Source organism: Pelodiscus sinensis, chromosome 1 (genome assembly GCF_049634645.1).
Source record: "Pelodiscus sinensis isolate JC-2024 chromosome 1, ASM4963464v1, whole genome shotgun sequence".
Taxonomy (NCBI): domain Eukaryota; kingdom Metazoa; phylum Chordata; order Testudines; family Trionychidae; genus Pelodiscus; species Pelodiscus sinensis.
The window spans coordinates 134,531,612-134,550,347 of NC_134711.1; the positions used below are offsets into that span (position 1 = coordinate 134,531,612).

General features: G+C 55.1%; 2 protein-coding genes across 2 annotated transcripts in view; both read right to left on the reverse strand.

The window, feature by feature from the left end:
• Window positions 1–18,736, reverse strand: part of LOC112547505 (antigen WC1.1-like) — a 142,373-nt gene that overhangs the window by 78,743 nt on the left and 44,894 nt on the right. Inside the window, exons 5-9 of the mRNA XM_075902503.1 lie at window positions 17,848–18,171; window positions 17,455–17,769; window positions 16,707–17,021; window positions 15,195–15,257; window positions 14,797–15,111 (exon numbers count right to left, since the gene is read on the reverse strand). Coding sequence (XP_075758618.1) covers window positions 14,797–15,111; window positions 15,195–15,257; window positions 16,707–17,021; window positions 17,455–17,769; window positions 17,848–18,171 — 1,332 coding nt within the window. The remainder of the gene's footprint in view (window positions 1–14,796; window positions 15,112–15,194; window positions 15,258–16,706; window positions 17,022–17,454; window positions 17,770–17,847; window positions 18,172–18,736) is intronic.
• On the reverse strand, window positions 6,896–12,336 carry LOC142827833 (uncharacterized). The gene is made up of 7 exons (XM_075923881.1): window positions 12,231–12,336; window positions 10,309–10,401; window positions 9,733–9,816; window positions 9,286–9,354; window positions 8,948–9,019; window positions 8,325–8,477; window positions 6,896–7,313 (listed from the first exon to the last, which is right to left on the reverse strand). Exons 1-7 carry the CDS (start codon window positions 12,334–12,336, stop codon window positions 7,189–7,191), a joined length of 702 nt encoding a protein of 233 aa, XP_075779996.1. The 3' UTR covers window positions 6,896–7,188.

Below are 18,736 nucleotides of genomic sequence, written 5' to 3' on the forward strand. Positions count from 1 at the left end.
GCATTGGTTAAGAGAGACCAGTATGCAGGCAGATGTCAGGACCGTTCTGAGATCAGATTCATTGTAGAAATGATGAGCTTTGTAGATGCAGATTTCATGTGGCTTGTTTGGATATGCCACTGTGGTACCTAAGGGTACATCTACACTACAACGTTAATTCGAACTAACTTAGTTCGAATTAGTTAATTCGAACTAAGCTAATTTGAACTAATGGATCCAGACTAAAAAACTAGTTCGAATTAGCGTTTTGCTAATTCGAACTAGCATGTCCACATTAAGTGGACCCTGAACCAGGCTTAAGGATGGCCGGAAGCAGTGCCGGCAGGGCATCAGAGGAGGACATAGAGCGTGGAGATGCTGTGTCAGGCTAGCCGAGGGCTGTGCTTAAAGGGTCCCGACCCCCACCCTGGACAGACAGTTCTCAGGGGTGCCCCGCTTGCAAAGCAGTCCTGGCTTAGATTGCCCGGAGTACCCACACTGGGCACATCACAGCACTCGGCCATCAGACCGGCTGCACTTGCCGCAGGCTGCCATCTGGGAAGAGGGGGCAATTGGGGGGCTGCAGGAGAGCTTCCACCCCAAAAGCCAGCAGAGCCAGCCCAGTCCTCCCCATCAGGGGCACATGCCCCATTCCTCCCTCACCTCCTACCACTTACCCTTCCCTAGCCCCTCTTCTTGATGTACAAAATAAAGGACAATTGTGTTCAAAAATTGAATCTGTCTTTATTGAACAAAACTGGGGGAGACTGGGAAAAGGAGGTGGGAGAGGGGAAGAGAGAGGCTGGGAGAGGGGAGGGCAACTAAAATGATCAGGGGTTGGGAACAGGTCCCATATGAAGTGAGGCTAAAGAGACTGGGACTTTTCAGCTTAGAAAAGAGGAGACGGAGGGGGGACAGGATAGAGGTCTCTAAAAGCAGGAGTTGGGTGGAGAGGGTGCATCCAGAAAAGTTCTTCATTAGTTCCCATAAAGAAGGACTAGAGGACACCAAAGGAAAGGAATGGGTAGCAGGCTTCAAACTAGTAACAGAAAGTTCTTCTTCACAAAGCAAAGAGTCAACCTGTGGAACTCCTTGCTGCAGGAGGCTGTGAAGGCTACAACTAGAACAGACTTTAAAGGGAAGTGAGATCAAGTCATGGAGGTTGGGTCCATGGAGTGGTATTAGCCAGGGGGTAGGAGTGGTGTCCCTGCCCAAGGTTTGTGGAAGGATGGAGAGGGATGGCATGAGACAAATGGCTTGGTCACTGTCTTCGGTCCATCCCCTCCAGGGTCCCTAGGGTTGGCCGCTGTCCGCAGACAGGCTACTGGGCTAGATGGACCTTTGGTCTGACCCAGTACGGCCATTGTAAGCTCAGAGCTCAGGGTCAGGGGTCTCAGTGGACCACCTTGATTTTCATGCACACCTGCTCCTGGGTGGTCAGGCTGGCAGCTCTCCTGCCCTAGACGGCCATTTTCCTGTGCCTAGTGTGGAGGTCGTGGACGAGGTCCACGATGTCCGCACTAGACCAGGTGGGTGCCCGCCTCTTGCGATCCCGGGCAAGCTCCCGGGAGCCGCCAGCCTGGTCCCGGGAAGAGGGGGAGGGCTGGGGGACATCGGGTGGGTGGCTCGATCCGTGCCAAGTGCAGGGTCTGCTGGCTGGGTGCTGGCAGGCTTGCACCTGGCACGGGCACCGTAGCCAGCCCGTGGCCCTTTAAGGGCTCCGGGGCCGGGAGGGGGGCATACGAGTTTCCCTGGTGGTGCCCAGAGTGGCCACCAGGGAAACCTGGGGAGGGCTAGCCTCCCACTACTTCGTATTAAGGGGCTACACACCCCTTTATTCGAACTAGCTAGTTCGAACTAGGCTTAATCCTCGTGGAATGAGGTTTACCTAGTTCGAACTAAGCGCTCCGTTAGTTCGAATTAAATTCGAACTAACGGAACGCTAGTGTAGCGCCTATGAAAGTTAGTTCGAACTAACGTCCATTAGTTCAAACTAACTTTGTAGTGTAGACATACACCAAGTTATTAATAAATATCTTATAAACCTCTACGTTTTACCTCTGCTGTCATGTCTCTTCCCCTTGCGCCATCAGCTCCCCTGGTGCCTACTGGCCCCAACCCTCACCCTCCTCTGCTGTCCTGACTTCTGCCCTTCTCACTGTCTTCCTGAGACCTGCCCCCCTCCACCAGCCCTTCTCTCCCCCCTCCCCGTGCCCACTCCTCCAGTAGCCCTACTCTGATCTGATCCTCATCCCCTCACCTAACACACCTTCCCTGCCTCTCTCCTCTGGTGCTGGTCCCTCCGCTCCAGGTGTCTGCCCTTCTGCTTTACACCCAGAATCCCCTGGCACCTGCACCGTCCCTTACTCCTGGACCTTCCTAGTGCCTCCCCCTTGCCTTACTGCCCCTGCCCCCTTTGTCCTCTTTTTCCCTGATGCCCACCCCCTCACCACTCTCTGCCCCCATTCCCCTCATGCCCCTCTGTGCCCTCACACATGCCTCGCTCCATCCCCGCCTTTCTCATGCCCCCCTTCTTTCAAACCTCCCAACACCTCCCCTTCTCCCTCTAGCCCCCAAAGCCCTTCCCCTCTCCTCTCCTTTCCCAGCGTCACAATGTCCCCCTCCCACTGACACCTCCCCTCTTGCTCTTTTCCTCATTGTCTGCACTTTCTGCCCCCCGCATTAGTTTCTCCTGCACCCCTGACCTTTGGTGCCTTCCCCTTTCTTCTCCTGACCTGCCCCCTCCCATCAGCACAAGCCCCTTCCTCTCCCATCCCTTCCACTCACCTCCCTTCTGCCCGTTTGCAGGGCTGGAGTGTGCTACGATCAGGCCCTAGAAGTCCCCGCAGCCCGGGCTCCAGACCACATGCCGGAGCCGGAGCCGGAGCCGGGCTTCTTGGCGCTCGCAGCCCTGGCTCACCACAATACAGCCGGTCCCACCCTGGCGAGGCTCCCCTGCGCCCCGCTCGGTGCGTCTCCTTCTGAGCAGTGGCTTGGCTGTTTTTAAAAACATCGCCGTAACACCAAACCGCATGTGACCCCACCCCCGGCGTAGCCCCAGCTCCTCCCAACGCTGCCGCCCGGGTTGACAGCTTCCCTTCTCCAGCCAGGGTCAGCTTGCCAGCCTCCTCGCCGGAGTCCCTCCGCCCGGTGGGATCTCCTGGCAGGTCCCTAAGTGCTGGCAGCGCCCCTACTGGCTCCAGTGCAGAGCGTGCCGGGCCGGCAGAGTGGTGCCCCAGAAAGTGTGGTGCCCTACATGACTGCATACTCCGCATATGCCTAAGGACAGCCCTGACTTCCCCCATCCTCAACCACCAGGGACTTGGACCAGGCTCAAGCTGTGCACGGCCAGGCCTGGCGCTCATCCATCCATAGTGACCAAAGCCCACGGGCTGGCAGCTGCTTCTCAGCTCGTTTCCTATCAGCTCAGCGTGTCAGTTTGTTAGGTGCTCAGGAGAGTCGCACTGACAGCACCTGTGGGGCTCCTCCCCCTTTTAGGCAGCCTGGGGGACAGGGGGTTACCAGGAGAGGAGTCACTCTGGGGAGGTGAGTTTTCAGCCTTCCAGCCACATTCCTTCTTCCCAGGGGAAGAGCAAGGGCCCCTCTTCCCTCCAGGTTTAATCCCCTTTCTCTGCAGCTTCCTCTCAGTAGGCGACTGGATTTGCTCAAAGACCTCTCCCAGAATGGCCATTTCTGTCACAGATTTCACAGCTTTGTCCCAGAGACATTGCTCCCCACCCCCTTACACACGCCCAGGAAATGTTCCTGAGGAGTGAGAACAAGGGATTGTTCAAAATCTTCAACACCCTTGTCCCTCAATCCATATTCTTATCAGGCCACATCCTATCAACCTAGTCATTACTGACAGCAGCCCCCCTCTTCTCATTGTTACAGTATTCCTTCTCTGCCCTGGGGGGTCCCACATATATGGTTGCACTGTTCACCTCAGAAACTCGCAGAGGCCCAGAATTTGGCCGTTTTTCCCAAGGGCATTTAATGGGGCTGATTCATTGCTACAACACCTCCTGCTGGTTAGTCCAGGAATTAGCACCAACCATTGAATCTGCTGCCTTCTGGCCTGTGTCTCACCCATTGTCACTCTGTGTCATACCCATCAATAAATCCCTGGCATGACCATGGTGTTCTACGACATGTTCTGGGATGCCCTAAACTTGAGTGAATGGATTATGTGTGTGTTCAGCTACAGGTCTCAATTAGTGTCTGGTTAGGCTCAACTGGACCGTGACCAAACTGGTTGGCTGTCAGGCTGGCTTTATGTCTTGGTGACCAAGCCCTCCTTTGACTCTTCCATCAGAGGGCAACAGGGTTGGTGCTCCAAGAACCAGAGCTGCGGCATCTGCCAATGACATTCTCCTTGTGGGCCAGAACCTGGGAGACTCAGTGTGGTTGGAAGCTTGCCAGGCCATCTGCTTGGCAGCCTTCTCTGTCTAGATCAGCTGGGTCAAGAGCTCTAGACTGTTGACCTGAGATGGGTAGCAGGTGAGCTCCTTTCTCACATGTACTTCAAGCTGTCCAGCGGTGCATGAGTTCACTGCTCTCTCTGGATGTTTACCCTTCCACCACACCTTCACCTCTGTCCAACAGCTGGCAGGGTTTGGAGGCCAGGATGTCTGAGTGGTTGCAGAGATGGACAGGATGTTCTGGTACCTCTCCCAGTGAGGGAGGTTCTTAACCAATGGGTTCTCTCCATCCCCTGGAGCTCTCTCAACACTCTGGTCCCGACCCCAGTTTCCTGGCCAACCCCCAGAAGCTGGTTCTGGAGTTCTTCTGCCAAAGATGACGTTGGGTCTCTCCAGGAGTTCTCCAGCTTCCCCTGCAGGAGGAAGAGCAGGGCCTGATGTGCTTGGGCACGCATGCCCATGTTTTCCACTTCCAGGCTCTGCAGAGTCTCCTCTATGGTACATGAAGAGCTCATTTGTGTTTTCCTTCCTCTGCCACTTCTGAGAGCTCAGATATGATTGGCTGTTTCAGTATGTCCATCTGAGAGATCATCTGAGAGACTTCACCAGGCTGCCAGGCTTCTGCCAGGCCCTCCTCCAGACCTGGAAGCGGTGGCAGCAATTTTTAATTCTCCAAAGAACGGGTATTAGGATTTTGGGGGGAGTATTTATACCAAGTCAGTAGAGATCAGGTTTTGGGGTGCTTTTGTGGGCCCCCACTTCCGTATTCATCGTCCCAGAGTGGGGATCAGCCTTGACACCCAGAGGTAATACCCAAGGTCCCCTCTAAGTGCCCGTAGCATGGCCCTGCAGCTGCTTAAAGAATCCTGTCCAGCCAGGGGAGAGACTCACTGTTCTGCCCTCAGCAGGGAGCTTCTGCTCCCTCCCCCAGCCAGGCAGCTCCTTGTGGGAGCCCTCAGCCCCTGCTGAGCAGGGCTGATTAAGCAGCTTAGAGGGACCCTTGGTACCACCCCACATCTAGAGCAAGTCCCACACCAGCTGCCTCTGGCCGGCAGAGAGGAGGCTGAATGTCAATTGCCTGAAAGGGCGCCAGCTCCATTAGTGCAGTTCATGGAGCAGCCGTGAGGAACCAGCCCCCTGCTGGCCACCAAGGGCACTTGATGACAAGCTGCTCTGGGCAGTGATGGAGCGAGTCCGTCTCGTGCTGATGAGTTGCCAGGTGCTGTGGTTTCTGCATGTCTGGCAGCTGAGGGGAACATCGGGGGCTTTATTATCCCTGCCTGAACAAGGACAGTGAGTTCTATGGCACCAGGAATGGTCCAGCCCAGGAGCCCTGCTCCAGCAATGCTTGGGGCTGGGTCTCTCCCTCAGGCCTGCCTGCCACCTCTGTGCATCCCCTGGGCAATTTAAAGTGACCTCTTCTGCCACCATCTACAGTGCAGAAGGGCCAGAGTGGCTTTCTGACCGCTCGTTACATGTGACTGCCGGCACAACCCTGTGGCCCCTGGCAGGCTGTGAGTGTCCTTGTTCTGCCCCGCCCCAAATGCCCTGTGACCAATGGGAAGCTGTGGGGACGTCTCTGTGGGCAGCAGAACATGGAGATCCCCCACCTCCGCCTAGGGGCTGCTGCCAGAGGAGGTGTCCTGGTAAGTGCCCCACCCCACCCCTAAACACCTTCCCAGAACCTGAACTGCTCACCCCCTCCTCCACCCTCACCCCTTCTCCCAGCCTAGTCTCTGTCCCAGAGCCTGCACCCCAGACCTCCTCCCACACCCACATTCCCTCCCAAAGAACAACACCTCACCCCTCCTATGCCCAAACTGCCTCCCAGGGCCTGAGCCCTGCACCCAGACCTTTTCCCTACCCAAACTCCCTCCCAGAGCCCTAGGCAGGTGTGTGTGTGTGTGGGGGGGGGGGGAGGTGCCCTTGTTCAGGTGGTGAAAGTAAATCCTGAGAATGGCACAGACCAATACATCTGCTTCATCACACTCTTCCCCCCTGGCCTAACAGAGCAGGGCCTAGCAGACAGGTGCACACACGGTCTCGTGCAGGGAGGATGAGCAGTTGCCCCAGACCAGAGCTGGGAGAAGATGAACGTTTGTTGGAATTTTCCCCCTTTTGTTTCATTTCAATTCACATTTTTTACAAATGTAACAGACCTGAGAACTGTCACATCCCCTGCCTGGTCAGCCCCGCCCCGCAAGGGTCTCTGCTGAGGGAAGGAGCTGAGTCATTTCCGGGCAGCACCCTGCACCCAGCCATGACGTTCAGGCCAAGCCCCCAAACCAGAGTGCAGGGCGCCAGAAGCAGATGGCAGATTGGAGTGAGCAGCCCAGCCAGGAGGGGATCAGCATCCAATGAAAGCAGAGCAGCTCCCACGCCCTCCCCAGCATTTGTCCCGGCCAAGGCAGCTCACGTAGAGCAGGGGACACGAGAGCAGCTTCCCCACAACCTGCTCACGCCAATTACCCAGACCAAGGGAAGCAACAGACCTTCCAAAAAGCTTTAATGAGAAAGGGCAAAAGTTCCCAGTGGAGCCGTGTTAGGAACAAAAAGGCAGCAAAGGCCCCGCGACGCTGAGCGATGGGAAGTTACAGAGGAAATCACAGACCCTGCTCAGTCGCTCTGCTCCTTGGATCTATACAAAATTGCGATAAAAAAGCGGATTGAAGCAGTTCCAGGCAGGGTCTGTCTGACGCCCGTTGGCCCATGAACGTGCGGGGGAGGCAGAGTCTAATCCTACAGCAGCTATATCCTCAGAGGAGCTTTGCTCTGGGCTCAGCTGTTCCTATGTGGCTGTTCCAAAGGCACCGTCTCCAACATCGTCATAGCCCGCGTCACCAGGAGCCGGGGCCAGGGCGTCGCTCTTCACCCCAGAGGCCCCTTCGCGTCTGGGCGAGCGCAGACTCCAGGCTGAAAGTAGCAAGGGGGGCCCGTTACAGCCAGTGTGTCCCTCCCCCCCCCCCCACGCACTCACAGAACGGGTGGGCAACACAGCGCAGGCTGGGAGTGACCCCCCCTTCCGCTGAGTGGGCCCCTGACAAGTGTGATGCCCTGACCCACACAGGGAGCACGTGGGGCAGAGTCTCTGTGCTGAGACCTGCCTGAGGCAGAGAAGTGGGGGGTGGCAGTGAGTGGGGGACAGTTCCCACTGGGGGCTGCTGGATCCCCTGGCAGTTCATAGAGTCCCCAAGGGACCAACATCAGCAGAGACCTGGGGGCTGGCGCAGGATGGGCCCAGCCCAGGGGAGGTGCCTGCATGTTGCAGATCTCACCTGCCCACCCAGGGCCCTTCACACATGAGTCCCACCCAGACCAAAGCCAGGCACATTTCACCTGGCCCCATTTCCTGTGAGGGGCCAAATGGGATCTCAGCCCAGGGCCCAGCTCTGAGCCTGTGGGCCCAGGGACATTTCCATCCTGAGGGGACTGATCTCGAACCCGAGGCCAAGCCTGTAACCAGCCCACAGCAGGGCCCTGCCCTTCCCATTATCATTCAGGTTCCCCCAATGTGGACGCGCTATCTCGATGTAGAGCCCCAGGAGGCACTGGGGAGAAATAACTTGGAATGGCCCCGGGGAGGGGCTATTTTGACATCGCAGCGGTGGAGCATCCATCCCCTCCCCCATCTTCTAAAAGAGCTTTTTTGGAAGAGGGGTCATTCCTCCTGGAATGAGATTTACCAATATCAGAAACTTCCCCTCCCCCCATTATTTCAATATAACGCAATTGCTGTGCAGACGCACTATTGTTTTTCCCAAATAACGGCCATTATTCTGGAATAGCGGTGCAGTGTAGATTCACCCTACAAAACGAGGAGGGTTCTTTTAAAGAAGTGTGATTTCTTTGTAAGTCTCTGGTTTCTGAATATTTAAGTTAAACTCCAGGAACTAAGATTCAGCAACATTGCACCTCCCTGCTCACCTGTCTGTGAACACCTGGCCCTGTCACTGTCCCCATGGGCCCCCGTGACTTCCTGGCCATTTGGTCTAGAACCAGGATTATCTTCAGCATTAGAAGCTTCTCTGGCATCATCATAGCCATCCCCTGGGGCACCTCCAGGGAGAGCAGGGACTTCTGGAATAAAGAGGGGAATGAATGAGCATGAGATGAGACTGCACACTGAATAGCAAAATGAGCTACATGCAGGTGTGGAGAATGAGGGAATTGTGTGTATTGATGCCTACAGCGCAGTTTAGCTGTTTGACATTAGCCTGCCAGACTGCAGAGAACAGAAAACCAAAAACTACAGAGCTAACCCCCCCCATCCCCCGACCACCACCACCAAAAAAAACCAAAAAACCCACAAATGAGGCTGTTGGAATGTAAGCAAACAGCAAAAAGAAAAATGACAAGAACATGGATCCTTAAGCAAACAATGGGGGGATGATTGTAATTGTGAAATGCCCCTGCCTGGCTATATCCTGGCTGTTTAATTCCTCCTGGCCCTGAACTCAGGACGAAAGGGCAGACTAGAAAATGAAAGGCGGGGGGAGCAGCAGTAGCCAAGGGGGACGTTGGCTTCAGGAGGTAGATTCACTGCTCACCTTGACTGCCCAGAATCTGGGGAATGTTGCTTGATGCTGGTTCCTCCACGTTATCGTAATCTAGCTGGGACCCTACAAGAAAAGCTCCCTCTGTAATAGCAAACCCCACACTGAGCAGCTCCTGAACATGCCCCTTTCCCTAGCCGGCTTTAGGGCTCTGTTAAGCATCAGTTGCCTTGGAGTTTGGCCTGTCTCTCATGGGCTCTGTAGGAGAAGTCCCAGGGGAATCCCGGATAAAAGGGAGCGTCGTGGACATCCTGTGAGATAGGGATTCTGCCAGCTTCATTTCCTCCCAAATAACTAGGGCACAGCCCTGCACCGCTGCACCCAAAACTCACCTTGGCATGCCCCTCGCTGGGAGCAGGGTCTGTGCTGGTACTGAGCTAACCACGGGCTCACTGGAAGATCTCAGCTGCTGCACCAGCACTGATTGTTGTGAACCCCTCTGATTTGCTCACAGAGGCTAGATTGTGACTTGGGCTCCATGCTCATGCCACGGAGGCGAGAGGGAGCAAAGTTCGTGAGGCAGCTAAGTTCACGGGGCACAGATCAGGGCCGGGTTAGTGGCACAGACCAGCTATGAACCTCAGAGTCTTTCATGCCAGGTAAATATTTCCCTGCCCAATTCCCTGCAGCCCCTCCCCTGGGGAGAGCACCATGAGCCACACAGAGAAGGGGACAGGATTGATCGCACATTTCCATCCGAAGCTGGGATAGAAATAGGTGTAATCTCTATTCCCCTCACAGAGGTGGGGCCTCTCTGGTGTATCCCTTTCCCCTGTTACCTTGCTCTGATCCAGCATCGTTTTCCCCCTCGCTGTCCCCGGTGTAATACGGCAGCTTCCTCATGGACTCATCTGAATAGGAGCCTGGAGGGACGGGAAGCAGGATGTTACCACAGTGAGAGCAGCTGCGCTGGCCAGTGGCCGCCAGAGCCAGGTCCTGGAGCAGGATTTATGGTCTCGCTGTGTTGCTTCTTCCAGAGAAGATGCTGAATTCACAGCGACTCTGAGCAGCAAGGGGCCGGCGCAGACCTCCCAAGAGTGACACCTGTTTGTCACGGGAATTGTGGCTTCAGAAGGACACGTTCCTGGCCCATAAGTAGTGACCACCACCCCCTCCCCTCCCCGGCTCCATGCTGGACACAAGGGATGGGCTGTCCCGAGAGCAGGCGAGCAGGCTCTGCTGGGGAGGAATCACCTGCGTTTGAGTCCAGTGACTGCCGGTCTCCCCACAGAGCCAGGGCCAGCAGCCATCCCAGACTCACAGGGCAGAAGTCTGAGGAGATTTAGCTCTGGGTCAGGGCTTCAACCTGAAAAGTGCCTGGTGGTTTGTCCCTGCTAGAAATGATTCGCACAGACCTGAGCGACCGAACAGCTGCACCTTCCTCATCAGGTCATAGTCAATCTCCTCGTACACTGCCTCAGAGAAAGGGTCCGAGGATCTTCTGGAGCCTGGAAACAAAGGGCCGGGTTTGCACAGGGTCAGAGAACCCAGAGCTGGGAAACCCTATGAGACCATTCAACCCCCACCCCTCTTCAGTGCCAATGCAAGACTCATCCCTCCGCCATATTCCTCCTGCTCAATCCAGTCCAGTCTCCCTCCCTACCCCTCCCCCCCTCAGTGCCAATGCAGGACTAGTTCCCGTGGCACATTCCTCCTGCTCTGTCCAGTCCAGATTTCAATGCCCAGGTGACGGGGTCTCTGTCCCTTCGGTGTTTGTTCCATTGGCAGTTTTACTGGCTTTAACCAGCTCTTGATATTCAGCCTGACTGGTCCCTTGATGAATGTGCCCCCCTCCCTCCCAGTACCACCCAAATTCACTGCTCTCCAGCCTGGGGGGTTCACCAGCCAGCAAAGTGGCACTTGTGCCTGTACTGCCAGAGCCTGTGTGGGGAACAGCCGGCTCACGTGTGCAGCACCTTGGCAATAGGAAGTGCTGTCTGCAGGAGGCCTGTGAACACTGCTGTCCGGAGGTGTGATTGCAGCATCAGTAAACACACCTCAGCTAGCTTGGGTCTGGGTAGGGCGTAGCTGCCCCAGCAGACACCGCAGCACACACTGGCCTTGCTCGCACAGACACACCCAGGATCCTGGTCGCCCACTCTAGGGGCCAGCCCTCATCTCCGCCCAGTGCTACACAGTGACACTGCCACTGTTATGCCAGCCGGCTGCCACCTTGCTCGGTGAGTGCTAGCTCAGGTGTGTCTGCAGGTGCAATCACACCTCTGACTGCAGGGCAAACACACCCCGAGTGCCCAGCGTTGGTAGGACTGTCTGAGCTCTCTGGCCTCTCTCACCCAAGCTCCTTTCAAACCTTTTTCCTTCCTCGTTACCCCCCTCCCTTGCCCCCGAATCTCTCTGTTCAGGCTCTTCCCCTCCCATCGACTTTCTTGCACTTTCCTCAATGGAATCTCAGCCTGTTACTGTCTGACAAGAGCTGTAATCTCCTCAGTCCTTTTGTATCATTCCCCTGAGCCCTGCCCAGAGCCCTGCACTAGCTGCAGCCCCCGCTCTGCTCCCATGCAGCATGCGGCTCGCAGAAAGCCCACGTCTCTCAGAGACTGTCCCCTGGAAGGAGCGTCACTCTGCTCCGCACAGATCCCTGGGGGGCCGAGCAGGCAGGATTTACCAGTCACGTCTCTCCCCAGCCCTTCCACAACCTGCACCGGCAGGATACATAAAAAGCTTTCTGCCCAAAGTCCTGCAACCCGGGGTCTGGCAGCTACGGCAGCACCAGGGGTCCCTGAGCCTCCCTTGGCCCATTGGACCTGCTCCTCCTCTCACATGCCCCACAATCTTCTGCCCAGCCCAGATCAGCGCCCCTCCCTGGGGAAGAGGCTGGGCCCACTCTCCTATGGTGCTGCCTTTGTAGCTCAGGGTGCACCGGCCTGTTAAGTGTTTCCCAGTCATGTCGCTTTTCTGGTTACTTGACCCAATGCAACAACTTGGTTGGCTGGGTAGCCACTGGTGACAGGGCCTGGCTGCTGCCCCTTTGGAAATCACGGGTATTATTGCCGTCTCGTTCTGCCTCTGCTAGCTTCAGGGTTTGCTCTGTTGGTTCTTCTTTCTCAGGTACACAGCGTGGGTCTGAAATGTCTCTTGAATTGAATTTTCTGGATCTCCTTTCAACATTCCAGTCCCCCTCCCTGTGCTGCTGCCAATGCCTTGTCCCTCCAGTGCACTCCCCCTGCTCCCTCAATGCCCAGGTAATGGGTCTATGTCCCTTTGGCTATTTCATTGGCATTAATCCTCTGTCACTTTTCCTCTTTCATTTTTCTACCTTTGTCACAATGGTCAATGTGGCTGGAGTTTGCTCCTTTGATCACATGTCCTCTGAATGCAAAGTGTTTGTCCTTCCAAGTGGTTTCTGGGGTGAACTGGCTCATGCAATTCAGAATGTCGTCAGGGTGAGTCAGAGCTGCCGTGGTTCTTGTAAATCGACATCTGCTCCTGAATCAATTTTGAAGTCAAGAGCGTTTCTCTGAATGTTTCGTTTCACTCCCCAGGCAGCTCTGTATCTTCACATGTGATCAACCCCAGAAACAACGACTCTTGATTGTCTGTCATGTGAATCAAGTTCCAGATTACTTTAATGTGGCAAACAATAGGAAAATGTCCATGTTTCCTGCATTTATTATACTGCGAGTCTTTGGCTGGATATTCCATGTCCCTTGGGATGTGATTTTGTCCACATCTTTTTCATTTATGCTGTAACGCTTTTACTTATGGCTAGAATTTGTCCCTCTTAGCTTGGGAGTTGTCTCTCTTGCCTTAGTGATTATACTAACAACTTGTAGAGGGGTTGGGTGTTTTCCCAAGTTGTCATTGTGATTATCTTCAGGAAAATCAAAGGATTTAAAGATATGCTCTACCTACTTCTGCACAGGACTGATTAAAGAGCATTCCTGCATAGCTTTAGTGTCCTTTGGGAGTTGTGTAGCAATCTGAGATCTTGCAAACTGCTGCTTTCTCATCTGTCAGTTGGGAAGGTTTGTCAAAGCTGAAGTTCTCTAGGGCATAGATGGGAGGGATGTTGATGAGATTCTGCAACTTTTGTTGCTTTCCTTTCCTGTTCGTGTCTTTGTTACTATTTCTTCTGTCGGCAACTGCTGCTGCTGTTTTCCTTCTGGTTTTCTTCTCCTCTAGCACTGCTGAACTTCAAACATCATGGCTACGTCTAGACTGGCATGATTTTCCGGAAATGCTTTTAACGGAAAAGTTTTCCGTTAAAAGCATTTTCGGAACAGAGCGTCTAGATTGGCACAGACGCTTTTCCGCAAAAGAACTTTTTGCGGAAAAGCGTCCGTGCCAATCTAGATGCGCTTTTCCGCGAAAAAGCCCCGATCGCGAAAATGGCTTTTTTGCGGAAAACAAATCTGAGCTGCTCAAAAGGACTTTTGCCTGAACGGGAGCAGCATAGTATTTCTGCAAGAACACTGACAATCTTACATGAGATCCTCAGTGCTTTTGTGGAAATTCAAGCGGCCAGTGTAGACAGCTGGCAAGTTTTTCCGCAAAAGCGGCTGATTTTCCGGAAAAACTGGCCAGTCTAGACGCAGCCCATGCCATGTACAACTTCTACAGGGTAGGCTGCAGGGCTGTTTTAGGAGGGGAGGTTTCTGTACCAGATATAAATTGGCTTCTGAGCTTCCTTCCCAGACAGCTACACACCAGGTGTGTTCACAATGAGCCCCCTTACTGGCCTGACAGCTATGACTGAGGGGCACTAAAATAAAAAGCTACACAATTTATACTGAACAATAGAACACAGTTTAGCATTTCATTACAGTCCGTGCCCCTTTCCCTCTGCTGCATCTCCCCCTGCTATTCCAGCCCTACGGCCCCTCACGGCCCTGCCAACTCCCCACCCTCCACTGCCATCGCCTCCTCTGCTGCTGCAGGGGTGTTTCAGACATAGATACCATCAGGACCCACCTCTGCGCTGGGCCCTGGCACTTCGCACCTGCGCACCCAGGATGATTAAGACCAGGCAGAGCAGGGCCCCCAGGATAATGCAGATGACCACGGGCACAGTGCGTCTCCCACTGTCGGTCGCAGGGCGGCGCGAGGGAGCTGGATGGAAAGGAACAGGCCACAGGGAGAGACGGGTCAGTGAGAGCGAGCTGCCTCCATGTCTGGATTGGTCACAGCTCACTGCTTTCTTCCCTGCAGCTGCCACTGCTGGATCCCAGACACATCAGTTCACCACCCCAGCCCTAGGGAGAGGGGAAGCCAATAGAAAGGCACTGACAGGCCAGCACTGTGCCTTACGACTGGACCCCTACCACTCTTCAATTTTTCAGGCCTGAGCAGGAGCCGTGGGCCTCAGGCTGCAACTGCAGCTCCCCCCTGCAGCCCTGGCCCCCGGTCGCTGCGACTCCTGCGGGAAGAGGTGGGGTGTTACCTGCTCCAGCCAGTGGACCTGCTGTCTCTGTCACACCTGCATAGGGAAAGGGAGCAGAGTTGGAGTCTGGCGGCGGGAGAGGGGAATGTGCTTGTTGCCTGGGGGAGCAAGTCCCCGGGGTGTCCAGACATCACCTGTTCTCTTTCCCACAGACGCCCCCAGCAGCGCGGCGCCTGCACGCCGGGGAGTTAGGGCCCAGGTGCTCCTGTGCTGAGACACTGGTAACAAACCAGCACTTGCGCCCTGGGGCCTGTGATGGAGCCTGCAGCTCCCAGGGCCGATGCCTGAGCCAGCCCGACCCACAAAGTTTCTGCCCACGGCAGCCATGATGCTCCAGCGCACAGGAGATGGGAGGGGTCAATCCATGAGCAAGGGGGGCAGTTGAGTCCATCCTCCTCCCTGAACCTCACAGCATGTCGCAGAGACGTCGGCTGCCACTCACCTGAGCAATTCACGGCAGCATCTTCCTTATGGCCACAGTTGCTGTCACCCCAGGGCTTGGCCCGACAGTCCCAGAGGGATAACTCTGTCCCTCTGCAATTCAGTATCTCCACCCAGATGGGACCAGTCCCCTCGCCGAATGCAGCCTCGCCCGGGGCAGACACGGCCGCTCCACAGCCCAGTTGTTTACACGCCACGTTAGCATCCGCCAGGTCCCAGGAGTCATCACAGACTGTGCCCCAGGAGCCACGGTACCAAACCTCCACTCGGCCCGAGCAATTGCCCTCTCCTCCCACGAGGCGCAGCTTGTCCCGGTCTGGAAATGCAGAAACCTCCCATGTTACTGGCACAGCGGGGAACCCTCAGGGAGCAGGAGGGGACAGGGAGAGGCAGAGATACCTGTGCAGCTCGTCGAGTTCGGGCATTCAGTAACCTGGGGCTGAGTCGGTTTCACTTTTTGCCCTGCAGACAGCAAAGAATGCAGTGAACAGACTGAGGAGCACAAGTGATGTAGGAGTGAGCAGGGTGTAGATATGGGTGAACATTAAACCCCCCATGATCAGCAAGTTTATAAACTTAAATCTACACTCTAGTTTTTTCCTAGCTAATGGATTTGTTACTCGGCCGCTCTCCTCCCTCAGCTGTTGAAATCTCTAAGCAGCTTCCAGCTGGCGTGACTGTTCCAGCCTTCCCACGGATGGTCACTCCAGCCCCTTCCAACGTTGGAAGTTAGAAGCCAATTGCCAGCTGGAATTCACCCAGGTTATCGAGGGGATGCGGGGAAAAGAAAGAGCGGGGTCAGAACTGGGGCCATCATGGGACTGTAGATCTGAAACAAACAAGCTATCTCCACACTTGTCCACAGACACAAGGTATATCTACACTGCAGAGATTTTTTGTAAAAAAGTCGGTTTTTCCAACAACACCTGAGTTACATCCACAATGCTATTACGTTCTTTTGAAAAAAATTGAACGGAGGGGATTTTCTGGCATTGGTAATCCTCATTCTATGAGGAAGGAGCCTTTTTCCTAAAGAGCTCTTTCAGGACAATGCATGTGTGGACAGGGAAGAGGGAGTTCTTTTGAACGAAGAGGAAAGAGGACAAAGCACAGGTGCCCTGGTGGCCACTCTGCCCATAGCAATCACAGAAGCCTGCAGTCTAAACGTAGCCCCACACACCCGCTTGGGGACTGGTCACACCCTGGCTGGCAGGAAGCAGAGCCTGCAGCAGAGCCCGTCTCCAGGCAACCTACAGCTGGTACCATGGGCAGCTGGCCTGTACCAGGGTCGTGACTGACCATCCTGCCTGATGGGTGGGAAGGGGCAAGTCCAGCATCCACTGCAGCCATTCAACAAGTGCTCACAGCTGCAAAACTTCATGCTCCCGCCTCCTTCCCAGCCCTGCCCTTTCACCCCCTCTGGCCTCGCTCCAGGTAACTCAGTCCTACCCCTTGGCTCCAGTTCCTGACTTCCGACTGGCCCTGGCCTCTCAATCTGCCCGTGACTCATGTCTCCAGTTCTGTCTCCCCGCTCCTGTTCTAACCACTCCCCAAAACTGCCAGTTCCTGGTCACTGGCACTAGGCCCGTCTCTGACTGTTCACCCCACACGGGCAGCCACACAGATTCCCACAGCGTATTTGTGGGCTCACCTAGGTGACTGCTCCGTGCTACTCAGCACCTTCCGCTAACTAACCCTGCTGCTTTCCCACGGGCCCTATTCTCATTCCTGGGACGGTCGGTGAAATGGCGCCTGTCACTGATGAAACTAAACTCAAACCCACTTCACCAGGCGCTGTGAGTGTGGAAGTGTCCGTGCTGAAAAGTGAAGACGTGCAAAACTGCTCCCAGGCCCTTCCCTTGTGTCAGACTTGCAGAGGGTGCGTGTCAGCGTGGAGCGTGTCAGAATTACCAGGGCAAGTGATGTGAGTCTCTTCCGCACGGTCATCACACGACTGCTGTTCCCACGGGCGGGAGGGGCACTGCCAAAGGGAGCTGTGCTGCTCACGGCATGTAACATGGTCCAGCCATGTGGGACCAGAACCTTTTTCATACACAGGGCCAGACTCAATATTCCCTTCGTCCCCACAGTTCAGCTGCTTGCAGATGATTGATGCAGTGACTGTAGACATCTGATTGGAGCAAACGCTGCCCCACGTCCCATTGTAGAAAACCTCCAGCCGCCCAGCACAGCCACTGCCACTCACCAGCCGCAGGTCTGTGAACTCTAGAAGAAACGCACAGACGTGTAATTTGAATGGTCTGATTCTAAATGTAACTGGGGTGGGAAGCGTGAAAACCCCATAACCATGACCAGCCCCAGGCATTGTTCTGCACAGGCCAGTGCCTGCAAGAGTCACTGCAAGAATCAGAGACTCATCCGGCCACCACGTGCCCATTAGAAACACAGGGAGCATGTCTGGAAAATGCCCCCTTAATGGCCGTTACACGCACAGATAGTCCAGCGATAGCTGTGACCGCCCCTGCCAGCCCAGGGGACACAAATGCAACGAGAACTCATGGGAAATGGCGACTTTCTAATCATGATCCCAGTAGGTAGGTTGGAGAGACACAGAGACGGCGAGAGAGTTTCTACCATTCCCAGCTGTCTCCTCACATCCCCTGGTAACCAGGCTCCCAAGAGCGCTCCCAGACCAGACCTGAGCAGAGAACTCCCGCGTCCTCCTTGTGTCTGCAGTTGTGCTGGCCCCAGGGTGCGAAAGGACAGGCCCAGAGATCGGATTCGTTCCCAGAGCACTTCACATCGTCCAGCCAGATCTGCCCGGACCCTTGCCCGTAATGAGCAGAGACAGTTGCATTGAGGGCGCGTCCACATCCCAGCTGTTTGCAAACGACATCGGCGTCCGGCAGGTCCCAGGAATCGTCACAGACTGTCCCCCAGGTGCCATTGTAATAAATCTCCACTCTCCCGGCACAGCGACCCGGCCCATTCGCCAGCCTGATCCGCCTGCTCCCTGCGGGACAGATCCCAGCGTTTAGTGCGCGTTGCCCTGCTGCCCAGAGCACGTGTGTGAGATCGGGAAACGACTCACCCGAGCAAACGACACCGACGTCCTCGGCAATTCCTGCCTGGGCCGGCTCAGACGTGGAGTTGTCACAGCTGGTCAGACGAGTCTCGTTCCCTGCACACTGGACCCTTCTCAGCCCCACAGGGCCCGCGCCTTGCTCAGACAAAGGGGGGTTATAAGCTCTCTCAGCTGCTCCGCACTGGAGCTGCCTGCAGACCACGCTGGCATCGTTCATGTCCCACTGGTCATCCAGCACCCGGCTCCACACACCTCGGAGGGAAATCTCCACTCTGCCGTCACACCGGCCATCTCCACTCAGCAGCCGCAGCGCTCCAGAGAGACCTGGGCCTAGCAGACAGGAAACACACTGAGTATCATTCACTGCTGTAGACTAGAAATAACACAGGGTGTGATGCTGTGTGGAATAGGGAGGATGGTTTATAATATAATTTGTACCAATATTATAAATGTTCAAGGAATTTGATGAGCCAGATAGCTGTGAAAATGTTATGACAACCAAGGAAGATAATCTTGTTGAGATGTTTCCATCACCTGTGTTTTGGGAGTTACAAATGTACTAGAGGATTTACCTGGCGTGACTGAGGTCCGTAACTCAAGTAATTTTTGTTTTTTGAAACATAAAATGAAAAGGCTCCTGCTTCAATTCAATCATTGCTCTGGGGCGGGGTGTGGATTGAAGTACCAAGCTGTGTTAGAGAGAAAGGACATCCCCACCCATCTCTCACCGCAACAGCTCGGGGACAGGTGAAATGCACCTCTCCCTGGCTGCTGCAGGTCCAGTGGGCACAGCTGGAGTGGGGAGCATGATCCCCATGTGGGGCAGGTCCAGATTCATCTGTCCTCTGTGCTCCCCAGCCAGAGTGAGGAATGCAGCAAACGGTGCACTTCCCCC